Source organism: the organism of the source record quoted next, unplaced genomic scaffold (genome assembly GCF_019419815.1).
Source record: "Pyrus x bretschneideri cultivar Hongxiangsu unplaced genomic scaffold, Pyrus_bretschneideri_v1 Contig10, whole genome shotgun sequence".
Taxonomy (NCBI): domain Eukaryota; kingdom Viridiplantae; phylum Streptophyta; class Magnoliopsida; order Rosales; family Rosaceae; genus Pyrus; species Pyrus x bretschneideri.
The window spans coordinates 1498800-1520893 of record NW_025999391.1 but is presented as its reverse complement, the minus strand read 5'-3'; the positions used below and the strand labels follow the sequence as shown (position 1 = coordinate 1520893).

At 36.0% G+C, this 22094-nt stretch overlaps 2 protein-coding genes across 3 annotated transcripts; both read right to left on the bottom strand.

Moving 5' to 3' along the window:
* Positions 1-8791: 8791 nt before the first annotated feature.
* LOC103946634 (probable BOI-related E3 ubiquitin-protein ligase 2) lies at positions 8792-10598 on the bottom strand. Its single transcript, XM_009357386.3, has 2 exons — positions 9831-10598; positions 8792-9632 (listed from the first exon to the last, which is right to left on the bottom strand). Exons 1-2 carry the CDS (start codon positions 10176-10178, stop codon positions 9120-9122), a joined length of 861 nt encoding a protein of 286 aa, XP_009355661.2. The 5' UTR covers positions 10179-10598; the 3' UTR covers positions 8792-9119.
* Positions 10599-18401: 7803 nt separating this feature from the next.
* LOC103946635 (beta-glucosidase 12) lies at positions 18402-21469 on the bottom strand. 2 transcript variants are annotated; one of them, XM_009357388.3, is made up of 13 exons: positions 21216-21469; positions 21057-21126; positions 20884-20942; positions 20721-20796; positions 20511-20588; positions 20339-20426; positions 19988-20243; positions 19760-19875; positions 19400-19617; positions 19286-19317; positions 19054-19156; positions 18845-18953; positions 18402-18741 (listed from the first exon to the last, which is right to left on the bottom strand). In XM_009357388.3, the coding sequence occupies exons 1-13, from the start codon at positions 21381-21383 to the stop codon at positions 18555-18557; spliced, it is 1560 nt and encodes a 519-aa protein (XP_009355663.2). In that variant the 5' UTR covers positions 21384-21469; the 3' UTR covers positions 18402-18554. The 2 variants fall into 2 exon arrangements, with proteins under 2 accessions (XP_009355663.2, XP_048420710.1); XM_048564753.1 differs by having other exon boundaries at positions 21057-21119; positions 21216-21353.
* Positions 21470-22094: the final 625 nt, after the last annotated feature.

Sequence of the window (22094 nt, the reverse complement as noted above, 5' to 3'; positions counted from 1 at the left end):
ATATAAGTTGGCTAAGCGGAGTGAAGCGCCTTGGCTCTACAAGCTTCTTCTTCGTCGAGCACGGGAATGGTTATACGGGGATGTGGCAAGCCATTTGGAAGGCAAATGTGCCTCCTAAGATGAAAAATCTAGGGTGGAGAGCGTGTACTGATATGCTCCCAACACTGGTGAACCTTCAAAGACGTGGAGTTCGTCTCGAGACAGTGTGTTCTAAGTGTGATGTTCCCCAGAAGACTGCCCAACATGCTTTTCGTGACTGTCATTCCTCCTGAGCGGTGTGGTTTGGTGCTCCGGTGGGGTTGGGTACGGTACTGCACTCTGTGGACCCTATGAATGACTGGTTATATCAGGTGTGGGAGAATAAGAAGGTCGATTTTAATATGGTCCTGATGTTAATATGGGCCTTGTGAAAAAAACGGAATGCGGTGGTGTGGGAGAGTAAGAGCTCGGACCGGTTGGATGTTATTCAAAAGTCACTCAACTGGTTGCAAGATTTTCAGACGGCGAATCAGCAGCCTCGGCGGGTGCAGATACCCAAACAGATGCTTTGGGAGTTACCTCGAGAGGGATGGGTGAAGCTAAGTGTGGATGGGACTTTTAAGCTTAAGGAGGGATAGGTGGGGCGGGAGGTGTAATTCGTGGGGATGGATGATTGTTCGTAGCAACAGGTGTGTGCAAAACTTCAAGGTGTGGCGGAGCTGCTGGCCATACGTGAAGGGGTGCAGCTCTCCGGTCGATGAGGCTTATACAGGCTAAGGTAGCTAGAGACAGATTCGTAGGAAGCCGTGGAAGCATGTGGAGCAGCTACTGTGGAACAATCCAGTCTTGGTTTTATTGCCAATGATATCTATGAGATGGTGCCTGAGTTTATGGGATGTTCGGTTTCGTATGTCTCGAGAGAATGGAAGAGCAACTCCACCCCTAAAGATTTTGCGCCAACATCCAGCCTATTTATCCACTTCAGTGAACAGTAATAGATCTTAATGAACAGTAATAGGCCAAAGCATCTCCACCCCAAAAAAAATGTGCTGGCATCCAGTCTAAAAATGTGCTGGCACAAACGATCTCCACCCCTACAAAATGCGCTGGCACCCAGTCCATTTAAAATATTAAATAATTTTTTTATAAAATAATAAATTAAAAAAATAGTTTTAATTTCGGATAGGATTTTTAACCAATCTCGTCACGCCACGTGTCATTATCCGAACGTATTATTTTGTGAATAGATTTCCGTTAAAATTTTCAACCAATCCCGACAACCCACGTGTCACTTCCTGTTTACAATAATTTAGGCAAGATTTCGATAAGATTTTTAACCAATCTTGTCACACCACGTGTCATTATCCGAACGTACTATTTTGTAGATAGATTTCTGATAAGATTTTCAACCAATCCCGACACGCCACGTGTCACTTCCTGTTTACAATAATTTAGCCAAGATTTCAATAAGATTTTCAACCAATCACGTAATGCCACATGGCATTGTCCAGAACCTCATCTTCTCTTTTTTTGTCCATATAAACCCTACATCCCTACATCCATCCTCACACTAAACTCAATCCTTTTTTTTAGCTCAGAATTCTTCTTTATCGTTTTCAAATCTTGAGTTCTTACAATGTCTTCTTCAAGGAGAGCGTATAAATAGTTGCAAGAGCAGCAGAAAAGGTTGTTGGCACAACAGGAAGAATTGATCAATCTTGACCAAGGTGGAGGTGGAGATGAGGCATTCGCAATGGGGGAGGATGAGGATGATCACCATAGAAGGCGAAGGGCCTTACATTCCCGCCGTATCATGGAAGTTGTGGGTCAGATAGCCAAACCCAGACGTGCGGCAAACATCGATGAAAGAAGGGAAAGACGAGGTAAAGATCTCTTGAAAGATTATTTTATTCCCAACAGCGTTTTCCCTGATCATGTTTTTAGACGTCGTTTTAGAATGCAACGAAGTTTGTTCGATAAAATCATGAGTGATGTTTGCAACCATGATCCATATTTTGTGCAAAAAGAGGATGTTTTTCATGTTCTAGGTCTTCTTCTTGAGCAAAAAATTACGGCTACCTTGCGAATACTTGCATATGGAGCATCTGCAGATCAAGTGGATGAGATCGAAAGGATGGGAAAAACAACAGTTCTGGAGTCCCTGATGCGGCTTTGCTCTGCAATTAAAGCCCTCTACACCAATGAGTACCTTCGGAAACCCACGCCAAGGGACATGCGAAGGCTTCTGAGGAAAGGTGAGATGCGAGGCTTCCCTGGCATGATTGGAAGCATCGACTGCATGCACTGGACATGGAAAAACTGTCCAAGTGCGTGGCAAGGAGCTTATGGCGACAGAAAATGAGCCAAAAACATTATTTTGGAAGCGGTGGCTTCTTTTGATACATGAATTTGGCATGCTTTTTTTGGTGTTTCAGGAGCTCAGAATGACCTAAATGTCCTTGCCCAATCTCCAATGTTTGACGAACTGCTACAAGGAAATGGGCTGAGATGCACATATTGGGTTAATGGTAATAAATACGATGGACCATACTACCTTGCAGATGGTATTTACCCAAGGTGGTCAACATTTGTCAAAACAGTGCCACATCCGCAGAGTGAAAAAGAGAAACACTTCGCAAAGTGTCAAGAAGGGTGTAGGAAGGATGCCGAGCGTTGTTTTGGTATCCTGCAAGCTCGTTGGGCAATTGTCAGGGCTGCAGCTAGAATGTTTGATGTCAAGGCTCTTCGATCCATCATGATGATGTGCATTATTCTCCACAACATGATTGTTGAAGACGAGTATGATTATGATGCCGTCGATGAATACGAGCCGGATCCAATGAACAACTCAAGAACACAAATCTACTATGCTCATGACTGAACCGAAGATCCCGAGCAACACAAGCCGTTGGAACGGGATGGACGTTACAATGAATTGATCGTTCAGCGGTACACTTCATTGCAAGAGTCATACTGGCACATAACCCGCCAGAATGACTTGATTGACCACCAGTGGGGATTGCACGAAGTCGAAGATAATTAAAATAAGGCTTGTGGTTGAAGAATAAAATGTATTGTTTTTTAAGTAATCTTATTTAGTGTGTTTTTTTTTTTTAAGTTTATATGGTGAGGTTATGTAATTTTATTTGGTGTTTTTTTTTTAAATGTTTATTTGGTGAGTTTATGCAATCTTATTCAAATATTTAAATAAAGTACAAAAATTACATAAGAAATTAAATAAAGTTCTAAAAATAAATAAGAAATTACATAAGAAATTAAATAAAGTTCTAAAAATGTTAAGAAATTACATAACAAATTAAATAAAGTAGTACAAATAAATACGAAATTATACAAAGTCTGTGGAGTTAGGATATGTGGTGCTAGGATCTTGGTCGCTAGGATTTCTGTAGCTGGAACCCCCTTGACTTGTTTCGGCATCTCTTGCACACCTCTTTCGCACGACATCTCTTTTTTCTGATGTCCAAAAATATTTTGAATTCGGAGACAGTCCTACTAGAGACTTGTTCATAGTGTCACGATCTGTTTGAGCCATCCTTTCTTCTCTAAGCATCTCATTCTCTCGATGAAGTGCTTCTCTAATCATCTCGTTCTCTCAATTAACTATTTCTCTTTGTCTCTCAGCCGCCACATCACGAGCCTCAGTAGCTGCTATTATTGCTGCCATAGCAGTAGCTTTTTCCTCATCTTTAGCCTTTTCCCATGCCATGTTCAGTTCACCTTGACGAGCAAGTTCCTCCATATATTTAGTGTAGTCATTTTTGGAAGAACTACCTTTTTTCTTTGATGCCTTTTTACCTTGAGGCCTGAGGGACTGGCGAGTCGGTTGGGCCTCTGGCACTTCTTCAGGCGTCCCTTCCGTGTCTTCAAATGTGTTGGCTTCTTGTTCAGCTGTGTCTGCTTCTGGCAAACTGTGTAGACCCATACCGTACATGACAACTTCTGGACCGGTTGCCACAATTTTGTATCTAGGGCAATCTTTGACAATTTGCCAACATTCCCATTTGTTGAATGATTTGTTACGGTTCTTTGCATTGTAGAATGCTTGTGCTTGTAGTGTCTATAAAAATGTGGGATAAGATAGTATTAAAAAATACGGGTGTAACACAAATAAATAAATTAAAATATTGATGGGCGTGGAATGCATATAAATTACATAAGAAATTACATAGAAATTACATAAGAAATTAAATAAATTAAAATATTGATGTGGGTGGAATGCATATAAATAAATAAAAATATTGTTACCTGATCCGCTAAACTTGTCCCACTACTCAGATTACCAGAAGCATGAGAGATGGCGTTTTTCCAACAAGTAAATGATGCGTTGAGTTTTTTCCAACGACCTTGAAGACCATGACTAGATCTGGCATCTTTTCCATGTACATTGCAAAACGATTTCGTAATTTTACTCCACATTTCTCGCTTATTCATCTCATTACCCGTAATCGGGTCATGAGTAGTGTGAACCCAATATTCACACAACGTAACATCTTCAATGAGCTTCCACGAAGTCATTTTTTTCTCTCAAAGTGTACAAAATATTCAAACGTAGAAAGTGTAGAAAGTGTAGAAAATATTGAAATGTGGTGTAAGGTGGAAGATGAGGGTTAGATATTTATAGAAAAAAAAATGTATTTTTTAAAATTTTTCTGTATTTTTTAAAAAAATTTCACAATTTTTAATAAATTTTAATGTTGTAATTAATCTGGACCGTTGGATTTGAAAAATAATCAAATCCAACAGCCAACCAGCTGCCACGTGGCCAACGGTCAAAATTATGACCGTTGGGCTATTTCTTTTTTTTTAATTTTTTTTTGGTGAAAAAAACGTGGACCGTTGATCTGTGATTGGACGGTCCATTTTAAAAGTCAAATTTAAATTTTTTTTACCGTTGGAAATCCATCGGCCTACAAAAACTAGCCGTTAGAAATCCAACGACTCTGAGGAGGGCCACGTAGCCCTCAGCTGTTCAAAGGCAAGTTGGCTTGAGACGTGGGCCCCGCCGCCTGGAACACGGTCTCCTACTCGCGCCCAGTCGCGAGTGTTGTGCACGCGCCAGCCTTTTGGACCGACTTCTGGGTCTGTCCGAAATGGGCTGGCCTGCTGCCTGGCTTGGGCTAGGTGCCAGGCTGTTTTGCGGGTTTGAGGTTTTGGACAGGGTGCCAGGCTGTGTTTTGGACTAGGTGCTGGGCAAGTCCACCTCCGGTGGAACTGCTCTTAGAGTGGCTCATTACCTCACCAAGTCTCATTTATGTAGTCATGAGTCACGAGTATAGTTCGAGGAACCTCGTGACTTTGTTCAAAATGCTCTCAATCAAGATTTAAAGATTTGATGAGACTATTAATATCGTATCATTTAAAAAAAATAAAAAAAATAAAACAACATAATGGATCATATGATGAATTATTTAAACAGAAAAGTTTGACTAATAGATCATGCTTCCGACAAATAGATCGTAACTGAACTTTATATTATTGCAGACCACATCTCTATTACATGAAACTAATCCAAACCTCAGATTTGAGGATTTCTCTTAGATATCCAGCTAGTCCTTTTATATTAGGGATACTTTAAGGACTTTCATTCTGATCCACTTAAAGTCTTTTGTCCATATATTTAAGGACTACACAATTGTAGAGACTCGATTTAAGATCTCAATTGGAGATGCTCTAATGAATATATGTTTGTTAATGGTATGCAAGTCACACATGTCTGACGTCTACCGATACAATGGCACATAGACTAGCTAGAATGTCTTCTTTTTTTATTCAGATTTATGTTGGTTTGAGGAACCGTCAAATTAAATTTGTGATGCCCTTCTGCTTCTTGATTGAATAAAACTTCTACCATTTCAACTAAAAAGACATGGTATTATTTGGAATATATAGAAAATTTAAAGGTGAAGGTACTATATTAATAATATTAATATTGATGAGACCAACGGTAACATTACTTTTGGTAACGTCAATGGAAATAGCATTTTAATAGTAGAATGTATTATATTGCATGTATGACAAGAGCATATATATTACATTATCCACTAACTCTATTCATTTTTTTTATTTTGATGAGTAGTTACTTTATTAATTAGTTTGTATTTGATTCAAAGTATAATAAAAATTCAATTTGCCATTTAGTATTATATTTTTCACTTGTAAGTGAGAGGTTTTAAATTCAATTATTGCCAAAAAGGAATTTGAACTATATTATTATTATCCCATTGTGAAGTTTAGCACACCTACTTCCTTTTAGTGTAAATAATATCGTTTGTTAAAAAAACAAAATTATAAACTCGATTTATTTGTCAAGCATTATAGTTTCACAATCAAGATGTAGAAAATTTGAAATGGTAAGCTTGACGGTTATGTTCCAATCAAATGGTTAGCTTAATTCTGTTGCGTTAATATTCTGTTGTTTAGAGTTAGTCAAATCAAACAAGTCCAACAACGTATTCAGAAATAATTTTAATATTACGATGAAATAGTATCAGTTAATTATTGGTCTTATACGAGGCCCTCACACAATAACAATATCACAAAAAACTTACGAAATATACAAGTCTCAAATCTTAGACTCGAAGTTGCATCGTCACACATAAACTCTAAGAAGCGATTTTTTTTGTTTTTTCAAAAGAGTATCAGCTTGTGGTTTCGTCACGACAGTCCACCTTTAAAAAACCGAAAGACTTACATAGGCATTTTAACCTCTACCTGACTACCATTGTGCGATTCGTCAACGATAGGAATCGAACCAAGGCGTGTTGTGTGAATACGTGTTTGAAATTCGTTTCTAACCACTTATAGCTCGTTTGGATGTGTATTTAAAATGACTGAAAATATTTTTGATGAAAATGTTGTTAGAACTAATCTTTAGTAAAGATGCAAGTAAATCCTAGAAGAAAAAAAACACTTAAAGTGCTTCATGGAAGAAGCACATAACCGGTGCTTTTGGTAGAAAACATTTTAAGTGTTTTTGGAACTCAAAAACATTTTCTCTAAAAGCACTTTCAGTCATTTTAAAAGAGCATCCAAACGAACTCTTAGTCATCTTGTGGTGGTTAACTCTAAGAAGTAGATTTTTTCTTTAATACATCGATATTTTTGTACTAAGGGAGAGAGAGTTCGACTAAACTACACGAACAACTGAATTTGATATCAAATTCATCATATACCATTTTGTCGTAAAAGGAAAAAAAAAAAATACAAATTCACACAAAAAGAGCAATTAACAGGGCAATAAAAGCGGGGATCGAAATCTCTGGGTCTGTATTAAATTGTCCTCACAAAATCGTGAAGGGGGCCCACATCCACGCAGAGAATCACAGAGAGACGTACGTTTTCAGTTTCGGCGAAAGATCACACAAAGGAAGAAACCAGAAGGACAACAACGCGCGTTGAATCAGTCAGTCAGCAGATCAGATGGTCCCCATCGCACTACAAGTCTACTCTGCGCCTTCCCACTGCATGATCTACAATATTTAATAAATTAAATCAAAAGATGTACGGCTGCTATGGGAAACACCAGATAACCAGGTGGACCACACCACTCCCACCGGAATCTCCTGCCAACGCTGAGAAGGTCTCACGGTGGTGGGCCATGGGGATGTGAGAAAGGAGTGGGATTCCATGTGGGCCGGCTGAATGTGAACAAAATCAAGGGCCGAACAACCCAATTGGTCCGGTCCGGGTATCCAACAATTTCTCGTCAAATCCCAAAAAATCCAACCTTCATTTGCTTCCATGTAATTAATTAATGAGTCCTCCAGTTTCGAAATTACCAATTTGACTCAGCTTCTTTCTTCTCTCTTTCATTCGACGGCACATCTATTGACCGATTCGAGTGTGTGGGCTAGAAATCTTAGGTCTTGTTGCCTGACCTAGCCACGATATTTAATATGGACAAAGCATATAGATTATCAACATATTTGTTTATATTATGTGAAAAATATTTAAAATGCAATGATGGATTACTTTAGCGGTTAAGACATTTTTCCATCCTTAATTTAAAACAGCGTAGAACACTGTATGTAAAAAAAGAAGATTTCTTTATATTATTAAATATTAATGGTATACTTATATTGTCATACTGATAATATTATAGAAGGTGCATTTTTAGCTAATATTGTTGATTACGGGCATGTTGTATAACCTTTCGAACCTTAGAAGTTAGAACACAAGAAAGGAGAAGGTTGAACTTGAAAAAAGAGGCAAAAAGGAGGAGAACGTAAAAGAAAGAAAATATCATTACTAAAACGTGCATGAGAATTGAGATGGACCATATTTAATATTTATGCTTGGCTAATCCAACTAGGGCTATGCGATAATGTGGACCTAAATAAATTCCCACTCCAACAACTTCCAGCTCCCCACAATTTTCTTTTGACTTTTTGTACGCTCACAATAAAACAACATGCTTTCCCATTAGATGTTCTAATGTGATCAATTTTATATCACATCCAAAGCTACAAAGCAAAACAAACCTCATTTCCTGTTCGTGAAAACATAGAATTTGATGTATTTTAGTCTGATTCGATTTAATGATGTATTTTAGTCTGATTCAGTTTAATTTGATGTATTTTAGTCTGATTTGGCTTTATAAGATTACGTGTGATAACTTTTCTAATCAGGCAGCCAGCCAATTCCTTTAATGTTCACAAAATTTTCCCCTCATATTTAGCCGTTTTCAATTCTCATTGACTTTGTTTCCAAAACTCAAATTTAAAAGTTTAATTAAAAGAAACAATTGGCACAATTATCTGATATGAATAATCAAACCAATCTTCCAATGGCAGAATATGAAAAGCAAAATTAATTGAAAAAAGAGAGGCAAAAAAGCAACACCCTCTCCAATCTCCATCCAAGGAAAAGATGCCATGTCCTGTATTTTTCTGTTCAATTTGTTTTTTTTGGTTATCTAAAGTACAAACTAAAATCTAAATCCAGAGACCCCAAAAGGAAAATAAATAAATAAATGAATAATTAATCAAAAAAAAAAAAAAACAATTTGCATCGAAATTGGTTCTGTTCACATTACCAAATCATAACATCATGCTGCTAAAAGCATTTCTCAATCACTTTCTCCCTCTTTTTTTCTATCTACATTTTCCCGGAAAAGCAGCCTAGAAAATCAAAGCCTCAATGCTGGCCTTCTTTGGCGTTCTACAAACCGGGCAGTAATCCAGAACGGCCTCACAATCTTTGCATGAACAGAGGTGCCTGCAGGGAAGAAACAGCACACACGAACTCCCAGAATTACATCTTCTGCAAGCCTTCATCTTTTCACCTCCTCCTCCATCACTCTCTCCTTCTTCTTCTCTGTAATTGTCACAGCAGGACTCTGCATCCTCTCCACCATTCACGAGGCAAAACATGGCCCTCTCCCTGTACTGTTCTAGTGTGTTGTTTAATGTCATGACCATGGCTTCGTTTTCCTGTGCCACTCTTTGCCATGCCTGGTTTTCTGCCTCCAATCTTCTGAGAAAATCTTCGAGCTCCATTTGTCTTCTGTTTGCTTGTGTGATTTCTTCGTCTTTCTGCTTTAAAAGTACTTGTGTCTTGGAGTCTATTTTCTTCAGCAGCATTGCGAGTTGCTGCTTTCTCTGCTCTCGCAGCATCATTCTCAATCTCTCACTCTGTTTTTACCAAAAAACAAAACATGGGAATTGAGTAAAAATACGTTCGAAAAAATAATCCAAAATCATGAAAACAAGTAATTTCAAGAAAAATGGATTAAACCCAAGTCATAAAATCACAATTTTTACTGAAATTGGGATGAAACCCAGAATTATGAAATCACAGTTTGTGATGAAAATTGGATTCTAAATTCTAACCTGTAATCTGATGTACTGATCAATCTCTTGCCTCTGCTCGGCTGCCTGAGCTTCAAATGCTTGAGAAAAGGAGGAGGCCATAATGTTGCTGCTGTTGCTTTCCAAAGTGGGGACAGGAATACTGTTTTCAAAGCAGAGATTTTGATCCATTATCTGCTGCTGGTTTTGTAGTTGTAGTTGTTGCTGTTGCTGCTGAAATTGTTGTTGAAGTTGGTGTTTCTGTTGAGCATTGAAACTAAACTGACTGAACCCACCAATACCACCCCCACAATTTTCCACCATCCAATCCTGTGAGCCAAACAATGGAAACCCAAGATTTTTCGAAAACATCTGAGCCTCAATGGCCATATCTCAATCAACCAAAACCAACCAAACCAAAAGATCAAAACTTGAAACCAACTAACCCAAAAGATCAGGTTTTGAAACAAACCCTTTTCTCCAAACCTCTCAGTCTTTCTCCTCAACCTGTTCTTGCACCCAAAAACTAGTTTTTGTTTTTGAATGGGGCCTATGATCACAAGGGTGGTGGGCAAGAAGTGGGGAGCATCTATATATGGAGAGACCAAACCTAAAATAGTAAATAAATGAATGGGAAGTATAGAAAAATGGGATTGAATTGAATTAAAGTAGCAGGAAACTTGGAAAAGGAGGAGGAGGAGAAGATAGGATGCCTAGTTTGCTGTGTCTTTTCAAAGTCTCTGTTTTTTATATTTATATGGTGGAGAGAGGAGAGAGATGTACGGGACGCGGTAAGCCACAACGTACACATGCAGAATTTGTGAGTAAACTATCGGGTCAGAGAGGCGTTTGCTTTTTAATAGAGAGAGAGAGAGAGATTAAACTAAATTAAACTAAATTAAATTAAATTAAAAAAGAAAATAGGAATTGAATTCCAAGTGGGTGAGAGGGAGAAAATTATTGGAGATTTGTCAGTTTGATCATCTGGAAAGGCTGGGGAGACTAGCCAGAATAGGATCCTTTTATTTCTCTTCTTTTTTAAGATCTTGGAAATGTCAAATAAATAAATTAATATCCTTTTCTTTTTCTTGTTTTGTGAAGATAAATATGTGTACCTTTTTTGGGCTCCTGTGTAAACCTAATGAGGAACATTACAACTCAGAGTGTAGGTGTCATCTTGCTAATTTGTCAAGTATTCTAACTCAAGTATTTGGTAAAACATAATTAGGGTTTTTAGGAAATTTGTATTAATCACTTAATGGCAATACTTATCTTCTTGTTTAAGGTGTTAATCGAGATTAAATGTAGGAGAACCTTTTGCAACTAAGTCGTTTTCCTAGTAGGATGGATTTGTGTCGATGCATGGTAAGACAAATCCATTCGGATTATACGATGACAAAAATGTTGGTTAACTTTTCTTTGGTCAATTGTTTGAGTTTATGGGATTAGGATATCTTCAAATGTTTATCACTGTTTATACGGTTTGTATTGATATGGAATTGGTTTGTTATTGATTTCATATTTTGGCCTCAATTGAACTTAGATTAAACCCATCATAATGCGTTTGAAATACTTTCAAATTTAAATTCAATTTTTGTAAAATCAAGTTAGTCATTTGATCTATTCAAAACCGTCCGAGTTGCACCCCTAAACAAGGTTATTATTATGGTGCAGTTTCCTTTCCAATCCTCACAATTCCATGCGCATGTCAAACCTTCTGCTTGTAGGAGTAGGAGATGTATCAAACTGACTTTGCATGGGTTTTGTAGTAAAAAACGGCAGGTAATTGGGACGTATTGTTTGCTTATTGCTGCTAAGAAAAGTACACAACTACCAATTACCTTACAAGTCAAGGAAAAAAATTAATTGTCCACGACTACCTATTGAGAGTTAATATATTAATGGGTCTCTTTAATATATAAACCCTAATTAACAAGTTTCTATTGAGATAGGAAGATAATCAGTACGAATATTACGTGCACACCAACTCGATTAGAGATAAATTATTGCGTTAATTAACTTAAACACATGCCATAATCCAATACTATCCAGGAATGAAAACAAGATTATTACTAGACGAGCACATACAATTAATGAATAGTTTCAGCTAATATCCATTATAATTTTTCACACACGATAAAGAGATTCATTGAATCATTAAGATTTGAAAGGGTAATCGTCTTAATAATTTGAATTAAATTAGTTAAGAGACACATATCTTTTTTACAATACATACTTCTTATATCTCAATCCTCATTTTAGACACCACAACTGAAATAAATAAATTATTCACTTTACATGCAAAAAATATGCTTTAAAACTCGAATATTGTCACAATTCTTCATATAGAATGAGACTTGTAAAATTATAATACGTGTATGACATCAATTTCTTTTAGTAGTATTTTATTAATTGTGAATGGGATCGACCATCAAAGCAATTCATAATCTTTCCACCAACTGAAAGTGACGAGAGGGAAAAAAGAGGAAAACTTGTTCAACTCAAATTAATATCTGTAACCCTAAACACTGTCAACTGCCATATCAAGCTTTTCTGCTACTAATTTTATTCTCAATCCTTATCTCCCTTGAATTTGGAGCTGATACCTAGGAAATGATATTTTCTTTCACCTTTTGTTAAATTACCATGTCACTTGTCAGCAAGATCGAAAGGTTCAGAAGAACCAACGAAAATTCATGGAAATTAAAAACCCCAATTTATATTTATTTTTCTTGTTTTTTTCCTGCAGAAATTTACAGTGGACCCATGTGCTCATCACCCTCCAGGACCCATGAAGCATATGATCCCTTGTAATCAATAGGTGCAATCCATGTGAACCCATCTCACACTTCATTGACTAGGCATCTATATATTTATTTATTATCTAATATATATTATTGATGATCTGAGTGAATCTCTGAGTCTTTCTGTGATTAAAAAATTTGTGCAAAAATCCAAAAGCAGATTTCTCTCCTAGTGATGTGTAGTGTTGGATGCAAAAGTCGTTTCTGCAACTTCCCAACTGCTTCTATTTGTTTTATAGCTTTCGGCAATGTGATATCGACGCGGTGCATCTGCATGTCCTATGCCCCCTCTCACTTCCCCAAATTAGGGAGCAACCCCCCACCTAAGTCTTCAGAAGTTGACAGACTTTCAAGCCATTTCTTGTGAAATAAATTCCCAAATCCCATTTAATCTTTATGATAATTTTGAAAATGTACACTATATATGTGATTTTACGAGTATTATAACTCCAGTGAATTTAATTACATCAACATGCATGTATGTTACAAGATGTCTAAGAAAAACTTATGTAGGGATAGTTTTGTTGACAAATTTCCAGTTTGACCTTTACACCCTCATATTGTGTTATAGTACAATTTGATTTTAACGACTTATGTTATAACATGTAATTTAGTAACACTATATCGTGACATGATTGTCACATATTAAACGTTAAGAAACATGCACAAATAGAACTTGTAACAAATATTTAATCGAAAATAGAACTAGCAGGACACTAAGCAGACAATAACCCATGTATAAATCACAGTTTAGTGCCCTCTAAATATTTGTGCTAGTGTCGTTCTAGTAATATTTTGATTAGAAGTTTGTAATTGATTTTATTTGTAAATGACCTAACAATCTTGATAAAAGATGATATGTATTTAAAAATAAAAATTAGTAATTGATTCTAACCAAAATGTTACGTCACTCCACACAAAGTAACAACAATGGGGAGAGTTTGAAGATACGAAACGAAGGCAAGAGGTGCCGGTGGATGAGGTGCGGCGTCCAATTCAGGTTGAGGCACCTAATCCTAGCTGCTAGGTGCGACAATCAAGGTCAACTGTGATGGAGCATGGCAAACGACGACTGCGAGCGGAGGTTTTGGATGAGTGGTTAGGGATTTTGTGGGGATCTTTCAAAGGGACTGGTGGCTTTGGTAACTTTCCCTGCGAATCAAGTCTAATAGAAATTGTCATGTTGTGTTGTTGGTAAAAGCAATTGAAGTTAATAGAAATTCTTGTTACTTCCCGTGTTTGTAATAAGACAGCACATCTAGGAGCTTCTTTTGTTTCAAGGGAGGGTAGCCTTCATAGATGAGAGTGTGTTGAGGCATAATGATTGTTTAATACTTTGACCTCTAATGTAAACGTTTCTTATTCAAATCTAATGAATTTTCTGTCATTGAAACAAATAAACATGAAGTAACAATAACAATCCTACTTAAACTTTAATTTTTTTATTTTAACTCAATCATATTTAAGTTTTCTCACAACAAATACATTGAATAATTATTCACAAAAATGGGTGGTTCGATTTATATGGTTGGGAAGGCTCCCACCTCATGGAAGAGTCTGTCTCTGCATGCCTCAATTTATGACTTTCAATGGGTATGCAGACCCACTGAGACCCGGGGTGGTATGTGGACCGCCTGAACATCATTTGATGGGCATATTACCATTGATATGTGGGTCCAAGGCTAATGGTTTTTGTCAAGATTCACCTGAGTAGGTTAAAGGTCATCATATAATTCACAAACTATTGTATCATCTTTACTTGCCGTCCACTTTTGTGCGGCGGCCATGTTTTTTGTACCATTAGAAAAAAAAGACCTAATAGCTTTCAACTTGCCCAAACCATTTTTTCTATGGATACACGCGTACGTAGAATTATTAATCAATATTAAGACAATGGTGATCATGTGATTGATGTTTATAGACTTGACTTGGAAATATTATAATGGTGAGATTGGAACCAACGAACACCTAGTTCATAGTGAGATGATCAACTGTGTTAAGGACATTGAATATTACATGATGCGTTTGTTAATGGCATTTTCCATAAAATTATACAAAGTAATAAGGAGCCATGCCAGTCCTTTCAAAAGTGATGCTATGAATGACGGGAGCTGCAATTTTTTAACCATCATATTTAGTATAGGTAAAATGTGGGCATGCTGGTGAATTCAGGATTTGAATATTGAGGGTCTCGTTGTTAAAGGTTTAAGTTTGTTAGATGGAAACAAGTGAGGCACACAACAAGAATTTCAATTTGTTCAGTAAGGCATTTTGTTGAACAATTATTGGGCTTCTCATTGTCAGTTAAGCCATGCCTACATGTCAACATATATCAACGTATGCTGAAACAATCTGTCAAGTTATATCGAGAGAATCTGTCCAGTGTTATTGATGCAACTTGCTGGGTGTTGTAGAGATATGTCTAGACGGCATTACAGCAAACACTTATTAAGCACAAAAAAGTTCGAATGGTCATCGAAAGATCCACACACATGTACTTCCCAGCCTACATGGTCTCTAGTTCACCTTGGCCCCTATGTGGATCAACCCTTGCATGCTGAGAAATTAAACTGTACGTAAACAAATTCGTAAATTCCAAACACAATCTTTACAAGTGTAACAAATTTACTTAATTACATTTGTGATCTAGAAGTAATCTTTTTCATTTAGCGCTCTTTAACGACTTTATATCTTATGAGAAAATAACTTTTATGAATCAACCGTTTACATATGCGCGCATGATTATGGAGCGCATCAACTATCAAAAATTAGTAACTTGTAACTCGTCTTAGCATTTTCATTGAAAAAAAAGCTTTTAAAAATGAATCACACATTAATGGGAGAAGAGATCTTGCATGAACTTACAAGTAAATTGATCTACTTTGTATTTTATCAATTGGTTTTAAATAGAGATAGATTCTCATGTTGTGTTGTTGGTAAAGGGGCTCCCCAAGTGTTCCTTCCATGTTGCTCCCCTCATAAAGGAGAAAGAGTTGATAAATGTGATAGACTGATAGTGTCATGTTTGATTTCACATATTCTTTACCTTGGAGTCCGACACACACGCAACTCATGTGAAGTTTCTTCATAACCTACTACATACTCCCCCCCTTCCAATCAATCCCATGCTTTCTCTCTTCAAACTTGAAAAATGAAAACCCTCCTCTTTCCCTGCTCAACCACAAAACACTGCAAAAAAGGGGGAGAAAAGTAAAATAAACGTATTATATCGAATTGTGACTTTTGGGGTGCTGCTCTTTCTCGTGCATCTTCGAGAATTTGACTGCATGGTTTTGTTTTCATTTGGTATCTGTCATTAGTCAGTGTGCATGCATGCATCCAAGCATGATTATCTACTTTTCTTTCTTCTTTGCTTTTATTGATTAATTTTAGAGCAAATCAACACGTCTGGTGCTCTGCTTTTTCAATCTTTGACGTGTAATGTTTTCTTCTTGTTTTTCAATCAAATTAAGCTCGATTCCAAAGCCCAACGAGAATTTGCGCCAACAATTTGTTTGAACTTTTGACCTTAAAGAACAAGAAGTCTCTAGCTCCTTTATCCCCCTCTTATACAAAACTAAAGAATGTGTATTTTCTTCATTTTGGTGTTATGGTATCGAACAATCAATCTAAATAGTTTCTTTGCCGACGTCCTTGTTCATGAGAATTACTGTTGAATAGTTAGAATGACCGGTAACTTAGTACCATTATATGGTGAATTGTCACACTATTGTGCACTTGCATTTTCATAAAGAGAATCATTTGAACACAACATTTCTGACCTCATATGTACACACCTCTTTTAGTTACATAGCCGTTAAATTGAACAATACAAGTAAAATTAATGATCAAAATTATTAGGAGTGGCACAAAGTTAAAAAAATAAAAAAGTGCTGAGAGTGAAAATCTTTGAACATTTTGTATTAAACTTTTTCTAACAATAGAACAATCGTTTACAACACTATGCTAATATAAAGAGTCTTTTAATTTTCTTTAACATGATATTCTACTAGAATCTAATCTAATCTACAAATAGAGATTTTAGAGCTTGAGGGCATAAAATGTAATATGTCCACTATAGTCAATGTAACTATGTTCATGTATGCAAAAACTCAACTGCTCTATGTACGTTAAAACATGAGATGTGATTTTCACACACTCTTTTAGCTTCTCTCATACTTTTTTTTTTTTTTTTAAATTTCTAGTCATTAAATTGAATAAACCAAATGAAAGATTAAAACAGATATGTGAGAAGCTAAAGGAGGTTGTGTTTATCATTGATCTCAAAAATTCATAAAACCTTTTTTTTTTCTTTTTTTTCATATCATGTTGGTTTTGTCCAAATGAATAATATAGGGTTGATCAAATCATATGAATCATATATCTCTTGTTATATATCGAAATGCTTTTGGACCTTTTCATGTTACTTCTTCTCTTGTCCATATTGATCGACCTATACATTTTCGGCTTCAGGTGTGATCCATTTAACGTCTTAAGTACGTTGTAATTGTGTTACCACCCAAGTCTCTATCACTAACCGGTGTCACTTTCGCTATCAACGCTATTTCATCGATTAATCTTTTGTTTATTTTTTGGTTTTATCTATTCACTCGTATTATCTATCTACACATTCTCCTCTGTACTAATTTGACTATTTTTTTATTTTATTTTGAACGTTGTTGGTCGGCTAACAATTTCGTAGAAATTCTCATCTGTTCTTGTTTAGCGGTGAACAAATCCTAACCCATTTTTTCTACACTCTCGCTTAACATTTAGGCTAATCCATCAAGGAATTTATTTAATTGATTATTTTATTCTAAAGGATAAGACTAGGTTTTCTTATTATCTTTGTAATCTTGTTCTATTCTACTTATTACCTCCAAGCTCATTTCACATTACAAAAGTGATTTCTTTTCCACATCGGCTCTTGTTTAATTTTTTTCGTTTGAATTGAATAGATAAAAAAATGAATTGACTACAATACTTACATATATTTAATATAATTATAATTTAGCTATCAAATATATTTTTTTGAACCATCTAACTATCAAATATAATTCATGTGAATATATATATATATATATATATATAGTATGATCACCATCTAACCGTCGAGAAATGCAAATAAACAAAAAAAAAATACACTAAAAGAAAAGAGACATATAAAAATCATTTCCTGTACATTATATAAAATCAAGGTTTTAGAAAACGCTAGGCGCTAGTTGGGTGGTAGGCTGGGGCCTAGTGCCTAAGCGGCTAGGTAGTGCCTAGGTGGATTAGGCAGATTTAAGTAAATTTATTATATATCGTATAAATAAGTATGTGTGCTTATACTTAAAAAATACATAATTTCATTGGAATACATAAACTGCAAAATAGAATAACATATAGATTATAAAACATTTGAACATAATGAAAATATGGGGGACAAGTATATAATGTTTGTTCATCTAAGCATTCAACAAGTCTCTTAAATAATGTATTGATACAAATAAAATGCGAAATGAAAGTTATCTATTTTCTGTCTAAATGAGAGCCGCGACCTAGACGGTCTAGGCAAGCGCCTAAGCAAGTCTAGGCGTCCTTTCTTAATTTTCAAATGCCTCAGGATTAATCAGGGTGATGATCAGCCGCTTAGCATCTAGGATGGGCCTAGGCGGTTCTATGCGGAGATTTTTGAAACAGTAGATAAAATCATATTGGATCTCTGCATTGCCAATTGCAAGTCAGGAGTCGGGTCAAATTCCACTTTTTGGAGACCAAAATTCAAGCCCTCCTGGGCCAAAATGAGATGTAACAAACTGGTTGGTAGTAGCAGGCTAGGTATCTCCATCATTTATTATTAGCAAAATTCAAGCCTTCGTTCACTTTCATTGCAGAAGATATAGGAATAGGATGCAGATGAAATTAAATATATAGTACTAGTGCCGCAGGATATGGTGGATACCAAATACAATTACGTTTACAAATCCTCATGGTTTTCTGTTTTAAGAAACTTCTTTAACCACTTTGCTGAGTCTTTAGGATGTCTTTTCAATTCGTCTTTGAAGTCGATATAGTTGATGCCAAACCGAACAGTGTATCCGGTATTCCATTCCATGTTGTCGAACAATGACCATATGAAGTATCCCATCACGTTAACACCGTCCCTGCTCAAAAAACCAAATCAAATACAATCGGATTAGTGAAATTATTGATCAAATGAGTGAGAAGAAGTCATGCTTTCCTTAGGCTATGCACTTAGCTACTTACTCGATCGCTCTATGAATATAATAGATATGGCGATCAAGATAGTTGATTCTTTTCTTATCAGCAAGGGATTCCTCAATAGGTATGTTCGGATCATTGGGGTCGTCATATCCTACAACATGAAAGAGATTAGGTTATATAATATGTTTAACAAATGGGATGGCCAAAAAATATAGAAATGTGAACATGTTGATATTTGATGCTGTAATTACCATTTTCTGTGATGAAAATAAGTGGATTCTGATACTTTCGCTTTGTGTAAACCAATAAATCTCGAATTCCTCTCGGGTAAACATGGAGCCAATCTGAAGCTCCCTGCCAAACCATTTAAAACACGGTACGAGGAGGTTAGTCTAATGATACATCTCTTTCAAATGTTGAACCAGTTACGAAGTTCGAATCACCCATCTCCATTTATCCAATAGAAAGGAAAATGCAACGTACCAGTGGACCGATAGGAACACCATTATACTCGACTGCCACAACATCATGTTCCAAAACCTTGTAAGTATATATAGAGCAAATTAAGAAGAAAACTTGTTGGTTATTTCTGCTCACCTGATTGATTAACGAGAGCGTCTGTCTTGTAGTTTGGTTTTGCATCATTTTGATGAGGAACATTAGCTGCATAAGTTCCTGAGTAGTAATTTAGTCCAATAAAATCATAAGAACCTTTTAGCATCGCGGATTGCTCTTTAGTGAACTTCGGCAATCGATTTCCAACAAGAGCTTGCATGCTGTGTGGATAGTGACCCTTCACCAACGGATCCATAAACCTAAATATCAAATCGAAGATTTCAAATATTACTTTTAACTTAGAAACATATATGAGATTAGTTTAATCAAATTAGTAGTGATTCCTTAATCTGCAATATCCATCTAATATCCTGCCTGTAATACACACACACACACACATACCATCCATATGAAAAATCCAAAGCTCTTTTAGCTGCATCTTTGTCGTTCCTTTCTTCAGTCACTGGAACATACCAATCTGAGTTCAACGTTATCCCTATCACTCCCTTTTGTGATTTCTGTGCATTATGCATGCATGTTCAACATTTGATTGTTATTTGAATACAACCACACAAAAATTAAACTTAAGTATAATTAGCGGTGGTAACTCAAAAATTGTAAGTACAAGACCTGATATTTTTCTCTATATAACTTTACGGCTGCTGCATGAGCTAGAAGTTGGTGGTGTGTCACCAAATATGGCTCAGTCCCAGAATCTCCACCAAGGCAATTTAATTTTAACCAGTCAGAACATCGGCCTGGTGCATACTTCCCGGTTGTATAACCATTCTTGCTTACGCTTAATGGTTCGTTCAACGTGATCCAATGCTTAACTTTGTCACCAAATTCTCTGAAGCAAAGCTCAGCGTAGTCCTGAAAATCATCCCTGTAGTATATTATACAAGAAAATCAGAAAAAATGATATCAGAACATAGAACTTAATCCTACACACTGGAAAATTCATAGACCATTTTCACTTACACAACTTTAGGACTTAAGAAACCACCGTAGTCATCCTCCAAACCTTGAGGAAAATCCCAATGAAAGATTGTGACAAAGGGCTTTAGACCTGCAGTTTTTAACAATTAATAATATATAGCAAAACTAAATACATACACTAATAAGTTTTTTCATAGGAGACGCACGGCATTACCATTGGCTAAAAGCTCGTTGATAAGGTTCTTGTAATATTTGATTCCTTCGTAGTTCACACCCCCACTTAGCTTTCCCTCTGATCGAATACAAATTAAACAATACAAATGAATTGTTCATAGAAAGAGTTAGATAACAATTACAATAATAAAAGTATGTAATCTCCTAATTTCCTGATTGTAAAAAGTAATTATATTAATGGTCTAATTACCTGGCAACAGTCTAGACCATGAGATCGAGAATCTGTAAGCATCAAGGCCAATGTCTTTCATAATCTGAACATCTTCCTGTAACAAAAAATTAATTAATTAATTAGAAAATCCAATCAGAATATATGGCATAATATTTAGAAGAAAGCATTTATGTTCTTGTACCTTATAGCGATGATATTCATCAACGGCCACATCTCCAGTGCTACGGTCAGTTATCCGTTCTGATTTTTTTCATAAAAACATGCAAAAAATGTCCCTTTTCAGTTTTATTTTGAATTAAGTGATGATTTTGTTACAAATTGATCAGACATGAATTACTAGAACAGAAGAGAGACCTGGATGGTTGTGCATGTATGTATCCCATATACTTGGTCCTCTACCACCTTCATTTGCAGCACCTTCATACTTAAATTCACAGCATAAATATACATTAATTAAGGTTAAGCATATCTAATGAGAATCTTAAAAGATAAACAGTTTAATTAGAGGTATACCTGGTAAGCCGATGAAGCTGTCCCGAACACGAAACCCTTGGGAAAACTGCTCCGGTTGAGCGAGGCAGATGATTCATCAATGTTCTTTGCCTTGACGGATTTTCCACTACTTTTCAATGCACAACCAAGAACAAGTAAGAGGCCTAAAAGGAGGGTGCATTTTGCCATCACGTTTAAAATTTAATTTGCATTTTTCTAGAGTCTGAATTGGCCTTTGATTATATATACAGTGGAACTGTTGAAGGAAAAAGGGCATGACTCTTGTCCATGTCATTAAAGCTGTTGGAGAAAAAGGAAAGTGAGGCCTCTGGCCTTTTAATTGCAATTAGAACCGGTCAATTATGCGTAAAATCTGTTTTAAGTTAGTGAAATTGTGTCTTTATGTCTTTTTTGCTAAATAGATAAAATTCAAAGAATTAAAGAGATAAAATAACTAAAAATATCTAATTATCAGTCATTGGGTTAATTGTGGTGTGAGTGATGAATACGAGTACGATAGAAATTTAGGATCTGAAACCCTCATTTGCATGATATATAATCTTTAACAATACTCGTATTTTTTACTAAATGCTATATATCTTAATCGCATATATGTGTTAAATCAGTTGGTCAAAATAATGCGTCTATCTCATACAAAAGCAATTCACTTTTCTTGTATATTACAAAGTGAATTAAATATGTTACGCTTAATGAAAAAAAAAAAAAAAAAACTGCTAGCTACTCTGATTATTCTTTCAAAGTTTTGTTTTAACTTTTTATTAATCTCTAGTCATGAGTTTCTCCATGTTGTGGTTAGCTGGGGCAACTTGAGGCTGTTCCGGCACATTGAGCTAGCGACAAATTAGATAGCGAGGGGATGCATGGAGGACCAAATCAGTG

Bases quoted from the DNA above. Each gene is read 5' to 3' on its own strand.
- LOC103946634 (XM_009357386.3), bottom strand. From the start codon at position 10,178: ATGGCCATTGAGGCTCAGATGTTTTCGAAAAATCTTGGGTTTCCATTG. The intron at 9,633-9,830 runs GTTAGAATTTAG...TGGTAAAAACAG, and splicing joins ATCAGTACATCAGATTACAG to AGTGAGAGATTGAGAATGAT.
- LOC103946635 (XM_009357388.3), bottom strand. From the start codon at position 21,383: ATGGCAAAATGCACCCTCCTTTTAGGCCTCTTACTTGTTCTTGGTTGT. The intron at 20,943-21,056 runs GTCTCTCTTCTG...GAAAAAAATCAG, and splicing joins ATACATGCACAACCATCCAG to AACGGATAACTGACCGTAGC. The intron at 18,954-19,053 runs GTAATTACAGCA...TTCATGTTGTAG, and splicing joins TATTTTCATCACAGAAAATG to GATATGACGACCCCAATGAT.